Consider the following 16,993-nt stretch of genomic DNA (forward strand, 5'->3'; position numbering starts at 1 on the left):
CCCCCAACTTCTTACAAAGGTCCTCATAATGATTTTTTCCAAAACAATCTAAGATACCCCAAAACATCAAAATAATGAGCTAATACACACGATAAATCAAGAAAATCATATATTTCCTAGAAGATGGTTTGTAAATGTAAAATATGTCTTAGAATGACGAGGGAAATGAGTTGTCCGAAAAGATCCTTAGAAATGTTGTTTAAAATATTTGCTCTTCCTAAAAAGATTCTGATTAGACAATAAAAAAGATCACCATTTTTTCCAGTTATTATACCTTTATTTTAATGATATTATATCAACTACAATGAACATAATAAATATTATATTTTTTTTTCTTATTGCGACTAAATTCCTACATGAAGAATAATTTTGTTCAATTGAAATAAACCTGATTAAAAAAAAATCAGCCAAATAACATACAAATAATAAACTTTTTTTTTTTAAAAAAGGTCCAAAAATAGGCCAAAAAAGAGGTCTTTGAACGTGTTGTAATCCTTTTTTTACAAGGGTTAGCTCCCCCAGTTCTTATTGTTTTTCGTAATTAGAGACATGGATTATCATCACAATAATCAAATAATAATTATTTGAAAGATATGCATGTTAGTTTTCCTAACTGAACCGGCCAATGCACACCCCTATTTTCCCATCACTTGTTTTTGTACATTCTCTAACTTCGTTAGGTTTCTACCAACGATGCAATATTTAAGTAATAATCAAAAGAAACATTATATCTAAATTAACAGTACATTAAAACATGTAACAACCATTCAAACAAGGTACTATTATAAATTTAGAACAAGTAACTTTGAAGAACATGTCAATAAACTCTGAAATCTTGGCTTCGCCTCAGCCTCTGATCACAAGGTACCGAAGCTTGATGCAATATTTAAGTAATAATCAAAAGAAACATTGTATCTAAATTAACAGTACATTAAAACATGTAACAACCATTCAAACAAGGTATTATTATAAATTTAGAACAAGTAACTTTGAAGAACATGTTTATAAACCCTGAAATCTTTGCTTCGCCTCTGCCTCTAATCACAAGGTACCGAAGCTTGATGCAATGTCTCCTTGGGTGATAATCATGAGTCGATCTTTCATGTCCGTCATGGATTGATAAACTGGTAAGCATAGTTGGTAGAAGCAAGTATGTGATGATGGCAAGTGATCATCTGGCCCTAAGGTTTTGTGGATGGACAGTTTTGAATCAAGACCACCAAATCCCTCAAAAGGCAAAGACTTCATTGAAGTCCAAAAGAAAAGGAGCATTTTCTTCTGGTCAACAGACATAGTCTCTACTATCTACATGCAAAAAAAATAAAGAAAGAAAACTAATTCACATCAACGTCATGAAAGTGAACGATCTACGATAATGACAGAACATTCTGAATCTCTACTATCTACATGCAAAGGAAAAGAAAGAAAACTAATTCACATCAACCAATGAAAGTGAACAAATCTACGATAATGACACAACATTCTGAATCTCTACTATCTACATGCAAAAAAAAAGAAAGAAAACTAATTCACATCAACGTAATGAAAGTGAACGAATCTACGATAATGACACAATATTCTGAATCTCTACTACCTACATGCAAAAAAAAATAAAGAAAGAAAACTAATTCACATCAACGTCATGCAAGTGAACGATCTACCATAATGACAGAACATTCTGAATAAATCAATGTGTATTTACGGGTAGACAAGAATAGGCGTACCTTCCAAAACCAGGATATTTGAACATCACTTTCTTCATCATAGCCATTGTAATCAGTATGTGCTCTCCAATCCTCGACAGAAATATCAATTCTACCGCCAAGTATTAAGTTGAAATCCTCAAGGCTGAGACACCGGAAGAAGGACTCTGACCTAGTTATTACATCTGAAAAGCCTTTTGAGAAATACGCGACCTGATCTGCTATTGATGTTACAAAGCGTTGTTGGATAAGAAGATCAACATAAGTCTCCCGGTTCTTGCTGTCCACAACGATATCTTTCCCGTTTGGACATAGCTCTATTTCTCTCCGCAAACCCAATGACTCGAATTCACACACAAATGTTAACCCTAACATATCCCCATCCACGGTCTCTGCATCCATATGCAATATCTCATTGCAACTACGGTACAATAATGGATCTGTGTCCCTAATTTCTTCCAATGATACGTCATTTCCAGCCAATTGTAAGAAAAATGCGCGGTCAAAAGCTACTCCGATTTGGACATCATATGCTAAGGCCAACGCGATCATCCTTCCAGAGAACTGGAAATACTCAAGGTGTAAAGGATTCACTTCAGATGCTGCGACAAACACAAATGTAGATGAGAAATATTTCTATTGTTAAATAAAAAGGAAAAGGGTCAAATATACATCTCCCTTAAAATTGCGACTTAGAGCGGCTATACCTTTGTGGAAAAAAAATAGTCTTTCTTCTACTTGAATGATATGGGAGAAATGGTCTAGTGGACCCTTATACTTGTATGAGTTTATATTTCAGGCTCTTTTACTTAACCCTTGGTCAACTGAACCTCTAAACCCATTGAAACTTGGTATTTCGAACCCCTTTTTCATAAGGTCAATGGTGAGTGTAATACAACCACTATACCTCAAATTCCACGTCATTTTAGTTGGAGGATATGTGGTTACTTGTTGAAGAGTAAGTTTGATAAGTTCATTCGTTTTTTTGTGAAACAATAGGAGGAATTTGTATTTGTGAAGACCCTTTCGTAAAGTAATAAAGAAAAAATTTGCATAAGAAATGATGAGCTCTTTGAAGAAGATGAAAGACAGAACGTAAAATGGGGGAAAATTGACCGAAAGATTTGAAGAGTAGAAAAGCAAAAAAAACAAGCTTCTTTTTGTTCAACAATGGTGAATGCATAAATGGAGAAGAAGATGACTCTTGATTAGGTCAATATTGTCATTTTATCTTTTTTGAAGGCCTCAAGCGCGTAAAATGTGTATCACACGCACTTTAGATAAAAATGTCACATAGTATGACATGTCAAAAAAAGGGTTCAAGTAAAAAATTTCAAATGGGTTTAAGGATTTATTTGACAAAGAGTTGAGTAAAAGGGCCCGGAATATAAACTCATACAAGTATAAGGGTCCATCAGACCATTTCACCAATAATATGTGTAAAGAAATTTTCGTAAGACACTTAAGACGGTGAAATGTATCTATGAATCATTTGTTAGATAACAAGGGTATATATGCACCACTTATTAGACAGTGAAATTGCGTATAAGCATCACTTCTTAGACAACGATAGTAGTGTTTGGTACGAAAGAAAAATATTTTTTATATGAAATGTTTTTGTAGAAAATATTTTCTTGAAAAATAAGGTGGTTTCTGGCTTATTTCCTAATGTTTGTTTGGTGAGTGAAAAATATTTTCTAATATTTATTTGATAAATGATAAACATTTTCAAGAAATTATTTTTGTTGTTTGTATAGAGAGAAGAAAATACATTATGAAGAAATAGTTTTTGAACCAGAAACCAATCTTGATAACTGATCTAAGACCCCACCCAACATTCAAACTGAGGACCCTAATGATTGATTTAGGTTCTAACCCTGACAAACAACCTGAGACTTCATCTTGACTTTTGACTCTAGACGTGATATTAAAACTAGGAGCCAACTGCGGTTCTAACTCTAACCTCGACATCTGAATCTGGACATGATACTGATGACCAATCTAATATCCAACCCTATTACTAAATTGAGATCCAAGTGCATGACAACGAGACCATGTACGGTCCGTGGTGACATGTATGATAAGGCTATGAGTCCATGAAGCTTCTGACTAATGAAGTGTAAGTCCAAATCTGAAGGACAGTCTAGTAAGACTTCATACGAGCCGTGGAGACCTGTACGGTTCGTATAGAAGCTCGTGGTAAGATGAGACTAAAGTTGAAAAATATTTTCTAAGTGAAAGATTACGAAGGGATTAACAGAATGTGAAGAGCTTCACGAGTCGATTACCTTCCCATGAGTGACATCGAATTGAACACTTTCCTACTTTGACTGAGATTCATATATGAGACTATAAATAGTTACTTTTTATTTTATTATACTATTATTCACATTTTGAGATAGGTTTTTATTGATAAAACAATAACTTTCTTGTTTTTGCTTGTATTTGAATAATTAATCAACATTTTGATCTTAAGTTTCAGTTCTTAATCGAAACTGAGTGAACTTCATTATCTTAAGTGTTTCACTTCTAAATCTTCATTAATGTTTCACAACTATTTTTTTTCAGAATGTGAGCACCTAAATACCACAACTATGGTGTTGAGAACCATGATACGTAGTAACTATAGGATTAACCACGGAGGGTTGTCGATTGATGCATTGCATGTTTCGTTTCTATTTTCATTTTTGTTAGAATGATAAAGATTTTGATAATTGACAAATACAGAAACAGATGAAAGAAACAGGTTGTACAGACGTGTTCCTTACAGAACGAATCCGACTTGGATAAGGAGAACGTCAACCACGTGAATTAGAGGTTATAAAGCTGTGGAATTATTATTTTTTCGACAAGCAACAAGTACAAAAATTTTCCTTTTATAAAGGAGTTCAAAGCCAAGTGAAAGAAGGAAAACTAATTCCTATTTAAGAAAATCTATTTAAGGAAATTGTGTTTTCTTATTTATTTAAGGAAATTCTGTAGAAAAGGAGTCCAAGTAGAAGTCAACAAGGATTTGTAGAAGGCAAATACAAGTTGAATTATACAAGGATTTGTTGAAGTTCTGATCTATAAATAGGGAGCTATTTGAATAAAAAAAATTGCGCACTTACATAGAGAGAAGATCAAAACACGATCAAGAAGTTTGAAAGAGTTTTGAGATTTATTGGGAGTGTAGCAATTTGTGAGAAAAAATTGTAATATTGTATTCAAGAGTCTTGTTTACAATCTGAGTTTTGTGAGTAACAGTTGTTCGACAAGTTGTAGAACTTGAAGAACATTGGAAGATATAAAACCGGGGGGTTTTGTGTCTTTGGGTAGCTAGAAATTAGAGTTTATAATTTCTTAGCTAGGAATTAGAGTTTATAATTCCTCTAGGAATTAGAGTTTATAATTCTTTAGGTTACATAGCTTTGAAATCTTTTGTTGAGACTTGAAATTTAATAAAGTGGAGTTAAATCTTACAAAGGTGTAGGTCGTGGTTTTTACCCTTGTGAGTTGGGGTTTTCCGCGATAAAATATTGTGTCATTATTTTATTTACTTCACAAAACGTAACTGATGTAATTTCTCAAAGGAACATATAGAATAAACCTGTTTCTAAGGCGAATTTGGGGGTCAGAATTCTAACAATTGATATCAGAGCAGGTTATCTTTGAAGAGTCTAACAACTCAAGATAAGATCATAATGAATTCTGCACCTCCTCTTGGGTATGGTCAAGGGCAACACATCAACAGACCACCATTATTTAATGGAGAATACTACTCTTGGTGGAAGACAAGAATGGAAGATTTCATTCAAGCTGAAGATTACGAACTATGGGTTAGAATTACTAATGGACCATTAATTCCTACTATTACTGATAGTGAAGGGAATAAGTTACCGAAACCTACATAAAAGTACAAAGAAGCCGATTACAAGATGTTAGGAAAGAATGCAAAGTGGATTATGACCTGATGAGTTTAACCGCATCTCTAGTTGTACCTCTGCAAAACAAATATGGGACACTTTAAAAAACGCTCACGAAGGTACAACTCAAGTTCGTAAATTCAGAATTGTCAGACTTTGTTCTGAATATGAAGCATTCAAGATGAAATCCGGAGAATCACTTAAAAATATGATCACCAGATTTACCACTGTTGTAAAAGAGTTAATATCCTTGGGCAAAGTATACACCACTGAGGAACAGGTAGACAAAGTACTAAGGACTCTGCCTAGATCATGGGAAATAAAAGTTACTGCAATTAGAGAAGCCAAAGATCTAAAAAATATGACTTTGGATGAATTAGTAGGAAATCTCAAAACTTATGAGATGAATGTTGACAAAAGAGGTGAAGGAAAAAAAGAGAAAAATCTTGGATTTAAAGCAACTGAAAGTGATGAATCTGACATAGATGATGATGATCTTGCTTTGATAAGTAAGAATTTCAAGAAAGTCTTAAAATGGGGATTAAACGCTAGCAAGAAATCACCACCCCAAAAAGAAAGAATCTTGAGAGACCACAGAGCGGAGGCTGCTTCAAGTGTGGTAAACAGATCATCAGATCAAGGATTTCCCAATGCGGGAATTAGAATGGAAAAAGGAAAAAACTTAAAAAGAAAGGAAGGAACTCTTTAGAAAAGGAAAAACAAAGAAAAAGAACAAGCAATGTATGCAGCTTGGGGAACAGGTTCTTCAGACATGTATAGATGACGAGGACATTGCTTTGATGGCGATAGAAGAATCAGATGCTGAACCTGAATCAGACTCTGAAGAAACTGAGGTAAATCTTCTTAACCTAAAAGATAAACTAGTAAAGTTCTCTAAGAAAAAACTTTCTTTCTTATTACTTTCTTCCATAGACACAATTCAAGAACTTGTTAATACCAAGAGCCAACTACTTGCTTCCTTATCTAGCTTAAAGTTTGAGCACATTGATCTTAATAAGAACAAACATGACCTTCAAGGGAAAATCAAGCAACTTGAATCTCACAATCTGGGACTAAGAACTGAGAATCTAAAATTAAAAGTTCTTGGTAAAGAAAAAGGGAGTGAACTGCCTGACAAAACACTTGAGGTCGACAAACTCAAAAATATTTTAAAACTAGAAAAGGAAAACTCTAGAAGAATAAATCTTGAATTAACTAGGATGAGAAGTGATCTGGAAAGAGCAAATAAGTGGACAAAATCCTCCATGATAGTAACCCATCTAGGTAACAATAATAGGAACATTAAAGCTGGAATAGGGTATGTAAGTGGGAATCCTATGTTTTGTATTATTTGTGGTATCTCAGGTCACTCTAAACAATATTGTCCTAAATACAAAGCTAGTGCAGAAAATAATGCAAGATGAACTTATAAAACTGTTCAAAGGAACAGGTATACTCAAAGGAAAAATAATCTGCCCAAGTGGGCTTATAGAGATCTTATTCATCATTTTTATCAATACAAAGGACCCAAGCTAGTCTGGGTTCCTAAATCTAACATTTGAATTTGCAGGAAAAGTGAGAGGAAGCAGACAACATTCACCAATTGAACATGTTGTTTCAGATGCATGATTGTAACTTTAAAAAAAATCCTCTCACTTGAAAAAAAAAGAATGGATGAATAACATTAACTGGAAAAAAAATTGAAAAAAAAAATGGTTGAAAGACTGAAGAAGCATGTTGAAGGAAACAGGTTCAACCTATGCAATATCTAACAATTATGCGCACTAAGATGATCAATCAATCAAAAATATATCAGCCAAGGAAAACACTTTCAAAAGGAACAATTTGAAACTTGGGGATGATTAAGGTTACTAAATATCCAAAAATGGCTAATGAACATTGCGCATATTGCCCTCTAATATTGAATTCTATGCTCAGTTTTGTACATTAGGTTGTATGTCTCTATACCACTTTTAAAGTCATGCTACTCATGCACTATAACATTGTATTTGCATTTAGCACATAAGAGAGACTTGGTAAAATTGAAGCAAAATTCAGCATTATCCAGAGATCTAAGGTATGTGCACTACAATTATTCATGATTAAATATAAAGTCAATGCACTTGAACCTATTTCTTCCACTTGTCCCAAAAGATATTCATACCCTAAATACTACCAAAACAAATATCTTCTTAAAAAGCCTTATCCCAATGTGATGGTCTGTGGTTGAGATGAATTTGATGGAGGACACCTCTACTTGGAGCCTTATAAATACAGATTAAGAAAGTAGAGTGTGTTGGTTCTTAGGGGGAATATTTTGTATTGAGTAAAGTCTTGGAGGATTTACATTGTGAGGGGGAATATTTTGGAGACCCTATACTTGAACAAAGTTCACTTGTTAAGCTCAACTTGGGTGCATCTAGTAAAAGGGAATCGATGAGAGATACATCTGTCGAACCTAGTTCTTCTATTGGGAACCATATAAACTGGGATTTCGGATTGATATAAAAAAATAATAATTTATAGTTGGTGCTGCAGTTGATAGTACACGTCCAGGGTATAGATTGAGAGAACATGTTCCTTTACAAGTGATATTCAAGAAAATTTGTTCCTCTTACTGACTCTATTGAAATTAAAGATGAGTGAACTATTGTTTCTGCAGAAAGAACATGATTGATTGAACAAGTTCCTTAAAAGTGATATAAAAAAAAGAAAAAAAAGGATTGAGCGTGCCTAGACCAAGGTTAACTTTGAAATTGAGAAAGCTGCTAATTTTGTTGATCCAAAAGATATTTTTGCTGCTGAAAAATAACTTTGAAATTGAGAAGGCTGCTAATTTTGTTAATCCAAAAGATATTTTTTCTGCTGAAAAATGACTTTTATTTATTCTCTCATCTTTTAATATTACCTAACCGCTCTAGCCTTTGACTTCCAATTTTTTTTCATCACAAGTGCTTGATTCTATGTTTAATTTTGATTACATTTGTGGTGTATATGCTTTTTGATTAATGCTAATGTTGGGTTTGAGTTTCAGGTTAATGTTTATCTCCAATGTTTATGCTAATGCTTTGTTTTAGCTCATTGGGTTCTTGATTTTTAAGTGTTTGTGTAAGTAATAGCCCCAGTGGCCATGAGTATCTAATTTGCCTAATGTCAAAAGGGGGAAGCAGTTGCATATGAGGTATGTGTACCTATTTAATGCAAGCAGATAAAATTTGTCATAGTCAAAAAGGGGGAATTTGTTAAAGTATTGTTGTTTTGAAGTATGGCAAAGTTAAGGAGTTGTAGTAGTAACATGACAAAAGAAGGAAGATGTGTCTTATTTGCTGAGTTCGAAATGTATGATTGTCATCATAAAAAAAGGGGAATTTGTTAGAATGATAAAGATTTTGATAATTGACAAATACAGAAACAGATGAAAGAAACAGGTTGTAAAGACGTGTTCCTTACCGAACGAATCCGACTTGGATAAGGAGAGCGTCAACCACGTGAATTAGAGGTTATAAAGCTGTGGAATTATTATTTTTTCAACAAGCAACAAGTACAAAAAGTTTCCTTTTATAAAGGAGTTCAAAGCCAAGTGAAAGAAGGAAAACTAATTCCTATTTAAGAAAATCTATTTAAGGAAATTGTGTTTTCTTATTTATTTAAGGAAATTCTGTAGAAAAGGAGTCCAAGTAGATGTCAACAAGGATTTCTAGAAGGCAAATACAAGTTGCATTATACAAGGATTTGTTGAAGTTCTGATCTATAAATAGGGAGCTATTTGCATAAAAAAAAATTGCGCACTTACATAGAGAGAAGATCAAAACATGATCAAGAAGTTTGAAAGAATTTTTAGATTTATTGGGAGTGTAGCAATTTGTGAGGAAAAATTGTAAGATTTTATTCAAAAGTCTTGTTTACAATCTGAGTTTTGTGAGTAGAGTTGTTCGACAAGTTGTAGAACTTGAAGAACATTGGAAGATATAAAACCGGGGGGTTTTGTATCTTTGGGTAGCTAGAAATTAGAGTTTATAATTTCTTAGCTAGGAATTAGAGTTTATAATTCCTTAGGTTACAAGCTTTGTAATCTTTTGTTGAGACTTGAAATTTAGTAAAGTGGAGTTAAATCCTACAGAGGTGTAGGTCGTGGTTTTTACCCTTGTGAGTTGGGGTTTTCCGCGATAAAATATTGTGTCATTATTTTATTTACTTCACAAAACGTAACTGCTGTAATTTCTCAAAGGAACATATAGAATAAACCTGTTCCTAAGGCGAATTTGGGGGTCAGAATTCCAACAATTAGTATCAGAGCAAGTTATCTTTGAAGAAGAAAATCTTGCCTTTGTCACTAATGACATAGGTAAATATCGCAAAGTCAAAAAAGGGTTGCAAATTTTACCAATTTGCCAACTAGCAAATCTTTATTTTCAACTCTTATCACTATTTCTTTTTAACAATTACTTGTATTAATTGAATAGCAAAAATTGACCATAAAATGGGATGGACTCAACAAAAGCAAGGGTTGATAATGAACACACTCTAAGACTGAGAGGAGGCAAGTGATATTCATCTAATAGGGCTGAAAGCATTTAGGTGTTCTTAACTTGCTAATAACGCTTGCTCAACATCAAAAGACCTTTACCTGTATGAAATATGAGTTGCATGCCGATGTCATAGGTAACATAATTATGGTCTCTTTTATTTCATAATCAAAATTTTGAGACTATCATTTGTTACTTTTAATACTAAATTCTAATTACTCTTTGTTACTTGAACACTAAATTAAAATCAATCGTCATTTTACACAATCATCACTTATTTCTTTTGCAATCTCTTGTGGGATCGACCTCAACTCTTAATGATTTGTGTAATTGACTTCAACCTTTTTATATTCTTAGGCGGAATGACCTCGAAGATCCTTGTACTTGGCTCCGTTTGTCAGTTGAACCCTTCTACTCATCACTTTGCCTAATGAACCCTTAAACTCATTCAAATCCAATATTTTAACCCTCTTTCCCATCTAATATGTGTGCGTGTATTACACTCTTTTTACACATCAAACACCACGTCATTATTATTAAAGTTTTCAATGACATATCAGAAATCAAATTTTAAAAAATAAAAAAAGTGTAATTTTCTCTCTCTTTCCCCCTTCCTACTTCATCTTCTTCATTCTCATCCGCCCTTAGCCTCGTCCCAAAAAATAAAAGAAACAACAACATTTTCATCTTTCTTCACATTTTACACTCAAAAGTTATTCAATCATAAAATATAATATATTGTAATTAGCTCTTGCACATGCTTTATGTTCTATTTATTTTGATTTGATAAAAAAAATCAAGAAAACTTTAAGTTGAAAAAAATATATTTATGAATAATTTAGGCAATACATTTTAAATTTATGAAAATGGTGAATAATATGTTTTCTTGCAAAAGCTTTTTGAACATTATATTTGATGATTATGGTGATGAGGTATATTTCAAAGAAGAATAATAGAAAAGGGGTAGGGGCGGGTAGGGGTTTCTAGGGATGAAGAAGAAGAGAAAAAGGGTGGGGTTGGGGCTGAAGAAGAAAAGAAAAAAAAGATGAGGTGCGACTGAATAAGATAGAGAATGGGTGGGGGTGGGGGTGGGTGGGCTGAAGAAGAAGAGAAAAAGATGGGTGGGGATGAAGAAGAAAGATTTTGATATTTTTTTTAAAATTTTTTTAATTATTATTATTATTATTTTGTCTTAGAATTTTAATAATTTTTAAATAAAAGTATTGCATTCACTTGCATGTGGTCTCACATTTGTCCAACTCGACCATTTTGATCCCACATAAGCTCGGTCAATGGTCAGAGGGGTGTAGAAAGTAGAGTTTATTCGATTTTAAGGGTTCATTTGGCAAAGTGATGAGTAGAAAGGTTGAACTGACAAACGGAGCCAAGTACATGGGTCTCCAGATCATTCTGTCTATTTCTTAAGTGAAGTGTAAGATTGGATGTATCAAGGTTCGACTTCAAAATCGAGACCAGACTTGAACGCCTAACCTTGATAACTAATCTAGGACTTAGCCCAATACCTGAGTTCAAAATCAAGACCCGAGCCCAACCCCAACTTTGACTCTGACACCCAATCTTGATTCCAAAATTTAAACTAGGATCCAATCCTGAGATCTGATATGGGACCCGAATCTAAAAACCGACCCAAGACATAGTTTCTGAATTGTGATCTAACCTTGATATTTGACCCTGACTATCAACTCAAGACCTCATGTGATACCTGACTTGGGATCTAACCTCGAATCTCGACTCTAACGCCTGGCTTAGAACACCACCTGACATCTAATACTATTTAACCCTGATACTCGACCATGACAATCAATTGGGGACTTGATTTGATACGTGACTTGGGTCCCAACCTCGACTCATTACATTAACGCTTGACTTAGAACACCAACTGACATTTAAGACAAGACCCGACCTCGATGCCCATATCAGGATTTGACCTAGATGCTTACCTAAGACCTGAAACTTAAATTGAGATTCAACCCGGAGTTGATTCGAAACTTAGGAGTTGGGTCTCTCATCAAGGTTGGATTTCAAATCAATAATCGAATTCTTAACTAGTATGGAGAACCAATACGCGAGACTGGAGTTCATGTAGAAGGCTGAGGTGTGAGGTTGAAAAAGAGTTGTAGAAAATGTTTCCTTATTTGTTAGATATATTTTAGATCCCTTAAATTTGAGAAATAATGAATAAATGTAATGAAAGGTTACCTTGATTTGGGAAAAAACTTCTATTATCATCTGCGCAAGCAACAAAAAGTGCGTTGTTTGGGTTGAAAATCTCCTGACATGCTAGTAAGAACCATTCCCTCAACACACCAGGCCCAATAGCTTGTTCCTCTTTGAATTGCACAAATAAACTGCCTGGCAGGTATTTGAGTTTGGTAATATAATCGAACGAGTCTACTATCAATTTGGACCTATCAATGAGCATATTGTACTGATCTTCTACATTATCTTCAACTTCTGGAACCATCATCATTGCCAATTGCCTCCGTATATAAAAGTTTGTTACCTCTTTGTGCTCAAAAATCCACTCATAATGTTCTGATTTCTCTGCAAAGTTTGTTATTAGATAGCACAATGAGCCCTTTACTTGCTTCATGTTCTGCCAAAAATCATCCTCCATATAGATATACAGTTTGGATATACTCTGTAAGTCGTTCAGGATATCAAGATATAGAGACCACCAAGGTACAACAATGTCTTTTTTTACCTTTTTTGAATCCAACAACCTTAAAGAGAGTGTCACTTTTGCTAGCAAATCATAGAACATTTCACACATGGGTAAATCAATCTTTTCAAAAAACTTTTCTTCATAAGTGACGTTGTCCATCAACCATAAGACATTCCATACTGGGAGCAGAAACGCTCTAAAATCACGCACAAGGGTAAATGATAACCCCTCAAATCCAGATGTTCCCATTGTCGAGTCTAAGTCAAGAGATAACTCAGCTGATATCTCCATAAGAAATGGAAAAACACTGTTTAAGGATACCAACTTTTTCTGCTCATACTTGCACCTCGGGATCCCTGTGAACTCTATCATAGCCCCTAAACTACTTCGACAAATTCGATACAATCCATCATCAGTCTTCACATTTTCTCGCAAAATTTGGCAAAATTTTAACGCTATAAAAGCATATATTGGTTTAAGGGGATCATTCTTAAATGAACTAATAAATTCACGAATGGATGTATAAGCAATCATTCTATAGTTCTGATTCAGATAAAGCATTACCAAGTCTTTTGGAACAGAAGAGGAAATAATTAACTCAAGATGTTCAATCGCTCGATCAAAATCATTTGGAATTGAACTCAAGAAATTCATAACCATGCTTTGTATATGATCTGAGACTGAGCGGGGCTCAACGGAGTTATCTTTGTTTTTGCACAACTCCACAATTTGTGAAGATAAGTCGTTCAATTGATCCTTCGCGATGTTAACATCACGCTTACGCTTATTGGTGTCAGTGTTGTTGATGTTGATGGAATGTAGAGACATTCCGACCAAATGGGGCAGCAAATCTGGGTGGACAAAAGAGCAGAGAAACAAAGAAAGGCAGAATGTGAAAAATGTGAAGAAAAATTAGTATAAAAGAGAAAGGAAGAGATAAAATTGTAAATAATATTTTATGAATTAATCCCCTTAATACGTTCAAAAACCATTTAAATCCTCTAAGTTAATAAAAGTGAAATTTTGGTACTACTTATGTATTTAAAAATTTATTTATATTGAGATAAATAAAAGTCACTCAATGAGTCAATTAATCACATACTTGGAGACACGAATAGAGGAATGACCAACTCTTTATAAAGTATGCATGTGTTGAAAGAATGAAGTCTGATGACAACATAACATGAACTGTGGAAAAAAGAGTTGCATGCTTTCGTCAAATCTCAAACACTGCAACCTTAAAACATACATCAGACAATATAAACATATTTTTCTATAAAAATAGTAAAAATTACACCAGATATCAAAAATTCTAAAAATTACAAAAATTAAGCATCCAGAATATGAATTTCTATTAATTACTTTTTGATAACTTTTTTGAAATCAAAAGTCGTTAAAATATCTGATAATCAGTACAAACGTTAACAATCGACTAACTTAAAGGACTGAATGATGTACCGTGGTTTCACAGTACTTTCAATGCTTTTTCCTTAAGTTTAGTGTGTGTCTAGGGCCTTTTTGTAGTAATTTTAATGTGTTTTTATCTATGTTTTGCAGGAAAGTTGTCCGGAACAAAAATGTAGAAGGCTGTGAAGAATCAGCGCAGAAGTGACCCACGAAGCCATCAACGGTCCCTAGATGGTGACCGTCATTTAGAGGTTCAGACATCTGGAAGCAACTCGGAGAATTCTGACCAAGTGTGGGGCTACAGAAGTATCGACGGTCCGTCGTTCCATCGATGGACCATCCTGGCAAACCGTCGATCAGATCAAAGAGTAGTCCCAGTACCCGGTGTTGAAGAAAAACTAAGTATGGAACGACGAAGGCGTCGACGAACCGTGTTGTTGGTCCGTCGATTGGATCAGAGAAGATGCAAAAGCGACAGCTGAAGAAAAAGCTAAGTCTGGACCGACGGAGGCAGTCGGCGGTCCGTCGACGGTCCGTCGTTCCATCGACGGACCATCTGTGGGGTCGTCGATTGAAGCCGCATTTTTTGGAAAAACTTTCCTTGTTTTTTTTCCTTTTATTTTAGGATAATGTCTTTATAAATATGGTGTAAAACCTCGTTTTTGGGGTTGGATTTTTTTTTTGGTTTTCATACTTTTGTTCTTGGAGATTTAACTTTGGAATTTGACAATTTTATTCATGTTTTCGAAATTGATTATCAAGTAAATTTTGTTTTTTCAAGCGCAATTTCTAGATTTTCTTCAAACTTCTCAAAGTAAGTTCATGAATTATTGTTTAACAATCATGATTTGTGTTCTTCCAGGTATGGGTAACTAAATCCACAACTAGGGTTGTGGGAACCATGGGTGATTAACAAAGTAAAACTAGCTAAATAATAATTCTCAAATAGGTTTTTGCATGTATTGATAATTCTTTCGTTTAGAAGATTTTTTTAACGGTGGCCAACGTTAGAACACGCCTTGTTGCTACTTGCCGAACCAAGGAGGTAGTTAATAAGAAAAGAATTATCAACATAGATTTAGTGAGACACTATCTAATAGGCTAGTTTCGATTGGTGCGAAGTAATAACTAAGTCATACATCGAATTTGACGCTTAATATGAAGTAAAGGTAAGGGTTAGTAACTTAAACCCACGTAGCCGGACCAAGGTACGGGGTGAAATTCTATATATGCCGGACCAAAGATTTAGAGATACATAACTTATCACTTTGCATGCAAGACACTAGAAAAAAATTGTTATAGCTAGGATTACCGCGTTATGAACCTATGAGGAACACTTACACCTTAGTTTGTCTCACGACTTGATAAACACCAAAGTTTTAATCTTACTTCTTGTTTTAGTTAGAATTAATTAAACACTTTTGTTTCACAAATCCCCCCTCTTTAATTAACTATTTTCTGGAAAGGAAATAGACGTAATTGTATATTGAATTAAGTCTAAACCATTTTCCTCGTGGGATCAAACGCAGCCTACTTATTGGATTCTTTACTTGATACGACCGCTTATATATTTTTGTAACGAAGTGTAACTTGAGTGTATCATTTAGTCGCTCATGAGTATATTTCAGTGATTATTTTTCAAATACCTTAAACATAAGGGACCATCTGGAAATTTGTTTCATACTTTCTGGTAGTGTAATTTAATTTAATTTAGTATATCTTTTTATGATTTTTATTGAATTTTTTAAAAATAGTTTTGCCATTTAGTGTGAACAATTTATATTCTTTTTGACTTTTTGAAAAAAAAATTAAATGTTTTTGCCATTATAATGTGATTATTTATTATCTTTTGACTTTTTCTGTATTTTAAAAAGAATATTTTTGTTATTATAATTCAATATATTATAATTTTTGTTTATGTGATTTGGTATGACGTTTAATCTTTTTTTATATTTTAATAGGATCTATTTTGTTTAAAAATTTTCTTTTTTCTACTATTACAATCAGATCTAGTGTACACACTCCTTTAAAAAAAATCTCATTAGATTTATTATTTTTTAAAGGCAATGCGATCTAGTACAACTTTTAGTTTAATGAAATCTTTTAGTATTTGTTAATATTAATCTCTATGGAATTTGTAGATTCTTGAACTTGCCGCATTTTATTTTTGATATGTATTAATTTTTTATGTTATTGTAGTTCAATGACATTGTGACGATTCAAACCGTCGTAAGTGATACCCACAATAAATCACCTGGTAGGAGAACCAAGTACTAACCTGTCACGACCTAGACCACTGTGATTGACGCCCACACTAACCTTCTGATAGGAGAACCCTTACTACAACTCAACTAAGCAACCTTAACACATATACTACCAATTTAAAGATACAGAAGCATGTTTAAATGCAGAAAATATATAGAGTTCGCATAAACTCCAAACGTTTAGATAAACTAGCCAAACTAATGTGGAAGAACAACCCCTAGAACCTGAAAGTCATCGTACCAAAACTCTACAAATGATAAGTCTAAGAACAAGAGGTACAACCCCGAAACTAAGATAACACCTTAAACAAATACTCTGAGTCCGAAAAGAATGGACTTAAACAAGAGAGATCCATGGCAGCCTGAAAGAACTGGCTCACTGTTGAATCCAGTCACGCTCAATAGTCACCAAGTTGAAGTCTATCAAATAGCCGCCTGAATATGTCCTATACTCAACAAAGAACAAGTGCAGTATTAGTGCACAACCACACATTACTGGTAG

The 16,993-nt window shown here is 33.8% G+C and overlaps 1 protein-coding gene across 1 annotated transcript; it reads right to left on the minus strand.

Moving 5' to 3' along the window:
- Positions 1-955: 955 nt before the first annotated feature.
- LOC107003590 (E3 ubiquitin-protein ligase UPL5-like) lies at positions 956-13,648 on the minus strand. The gene is made up of 3 exons (XM_015201919.2): positions 12,355-13,648; positions 1,725-2,305; positions 956-1,305 (listed from the first exon to the last, which is right to left on the minus strand). The coding sequence occupies exons 1-3, from the start codon at positions 13,646-13,648 to the stop codon at positions 1,042-1,044; spliced, it is 2,139 nt and encodes a 712-aa protein (XP_015057405.1). The 3' UTR covers positions 956-1,041.
- Between the last annotated feature and the right edge of the window lie 3,345 nt (positions 13,649-16,993).

Source organism: Solanum pennellii, chromosome 11, assembly GCF_001406875.1.
Source record: "Solanum pennellii chromosome 11, SPENNV200".
In the NCBI taxonomy this organism is placed as follows: Eukaryota; Viridiplantae; Streptophyta; class Magnoliopsida; order Solanales; family Solanaceae; genus Solanum; species Solanum pennellii.

Coding starts and splice junctions, on each gene's coding strand:
- LOC107003590 (XM_015201919.2), bottom strand. CDS start 13,648: ATGTCTCTACATTCCATCAACATCAACAACACTGACACCAATAAGCGT. Junction 2,306..12,354: donor AAGTTTTTTCCCAAATCAAG/GTAACCTTTCAT, acceptor TGTTTGTCGCAG/CATCTGAAGTGAATCCTTTA. Junction 1,306..1,724: donor AAATATCCTGGTTTTGGAAG/GTACGCCTATTC, acceptor TTTTGCATGTAG/ATAGTAGAGACTATGTCTGT.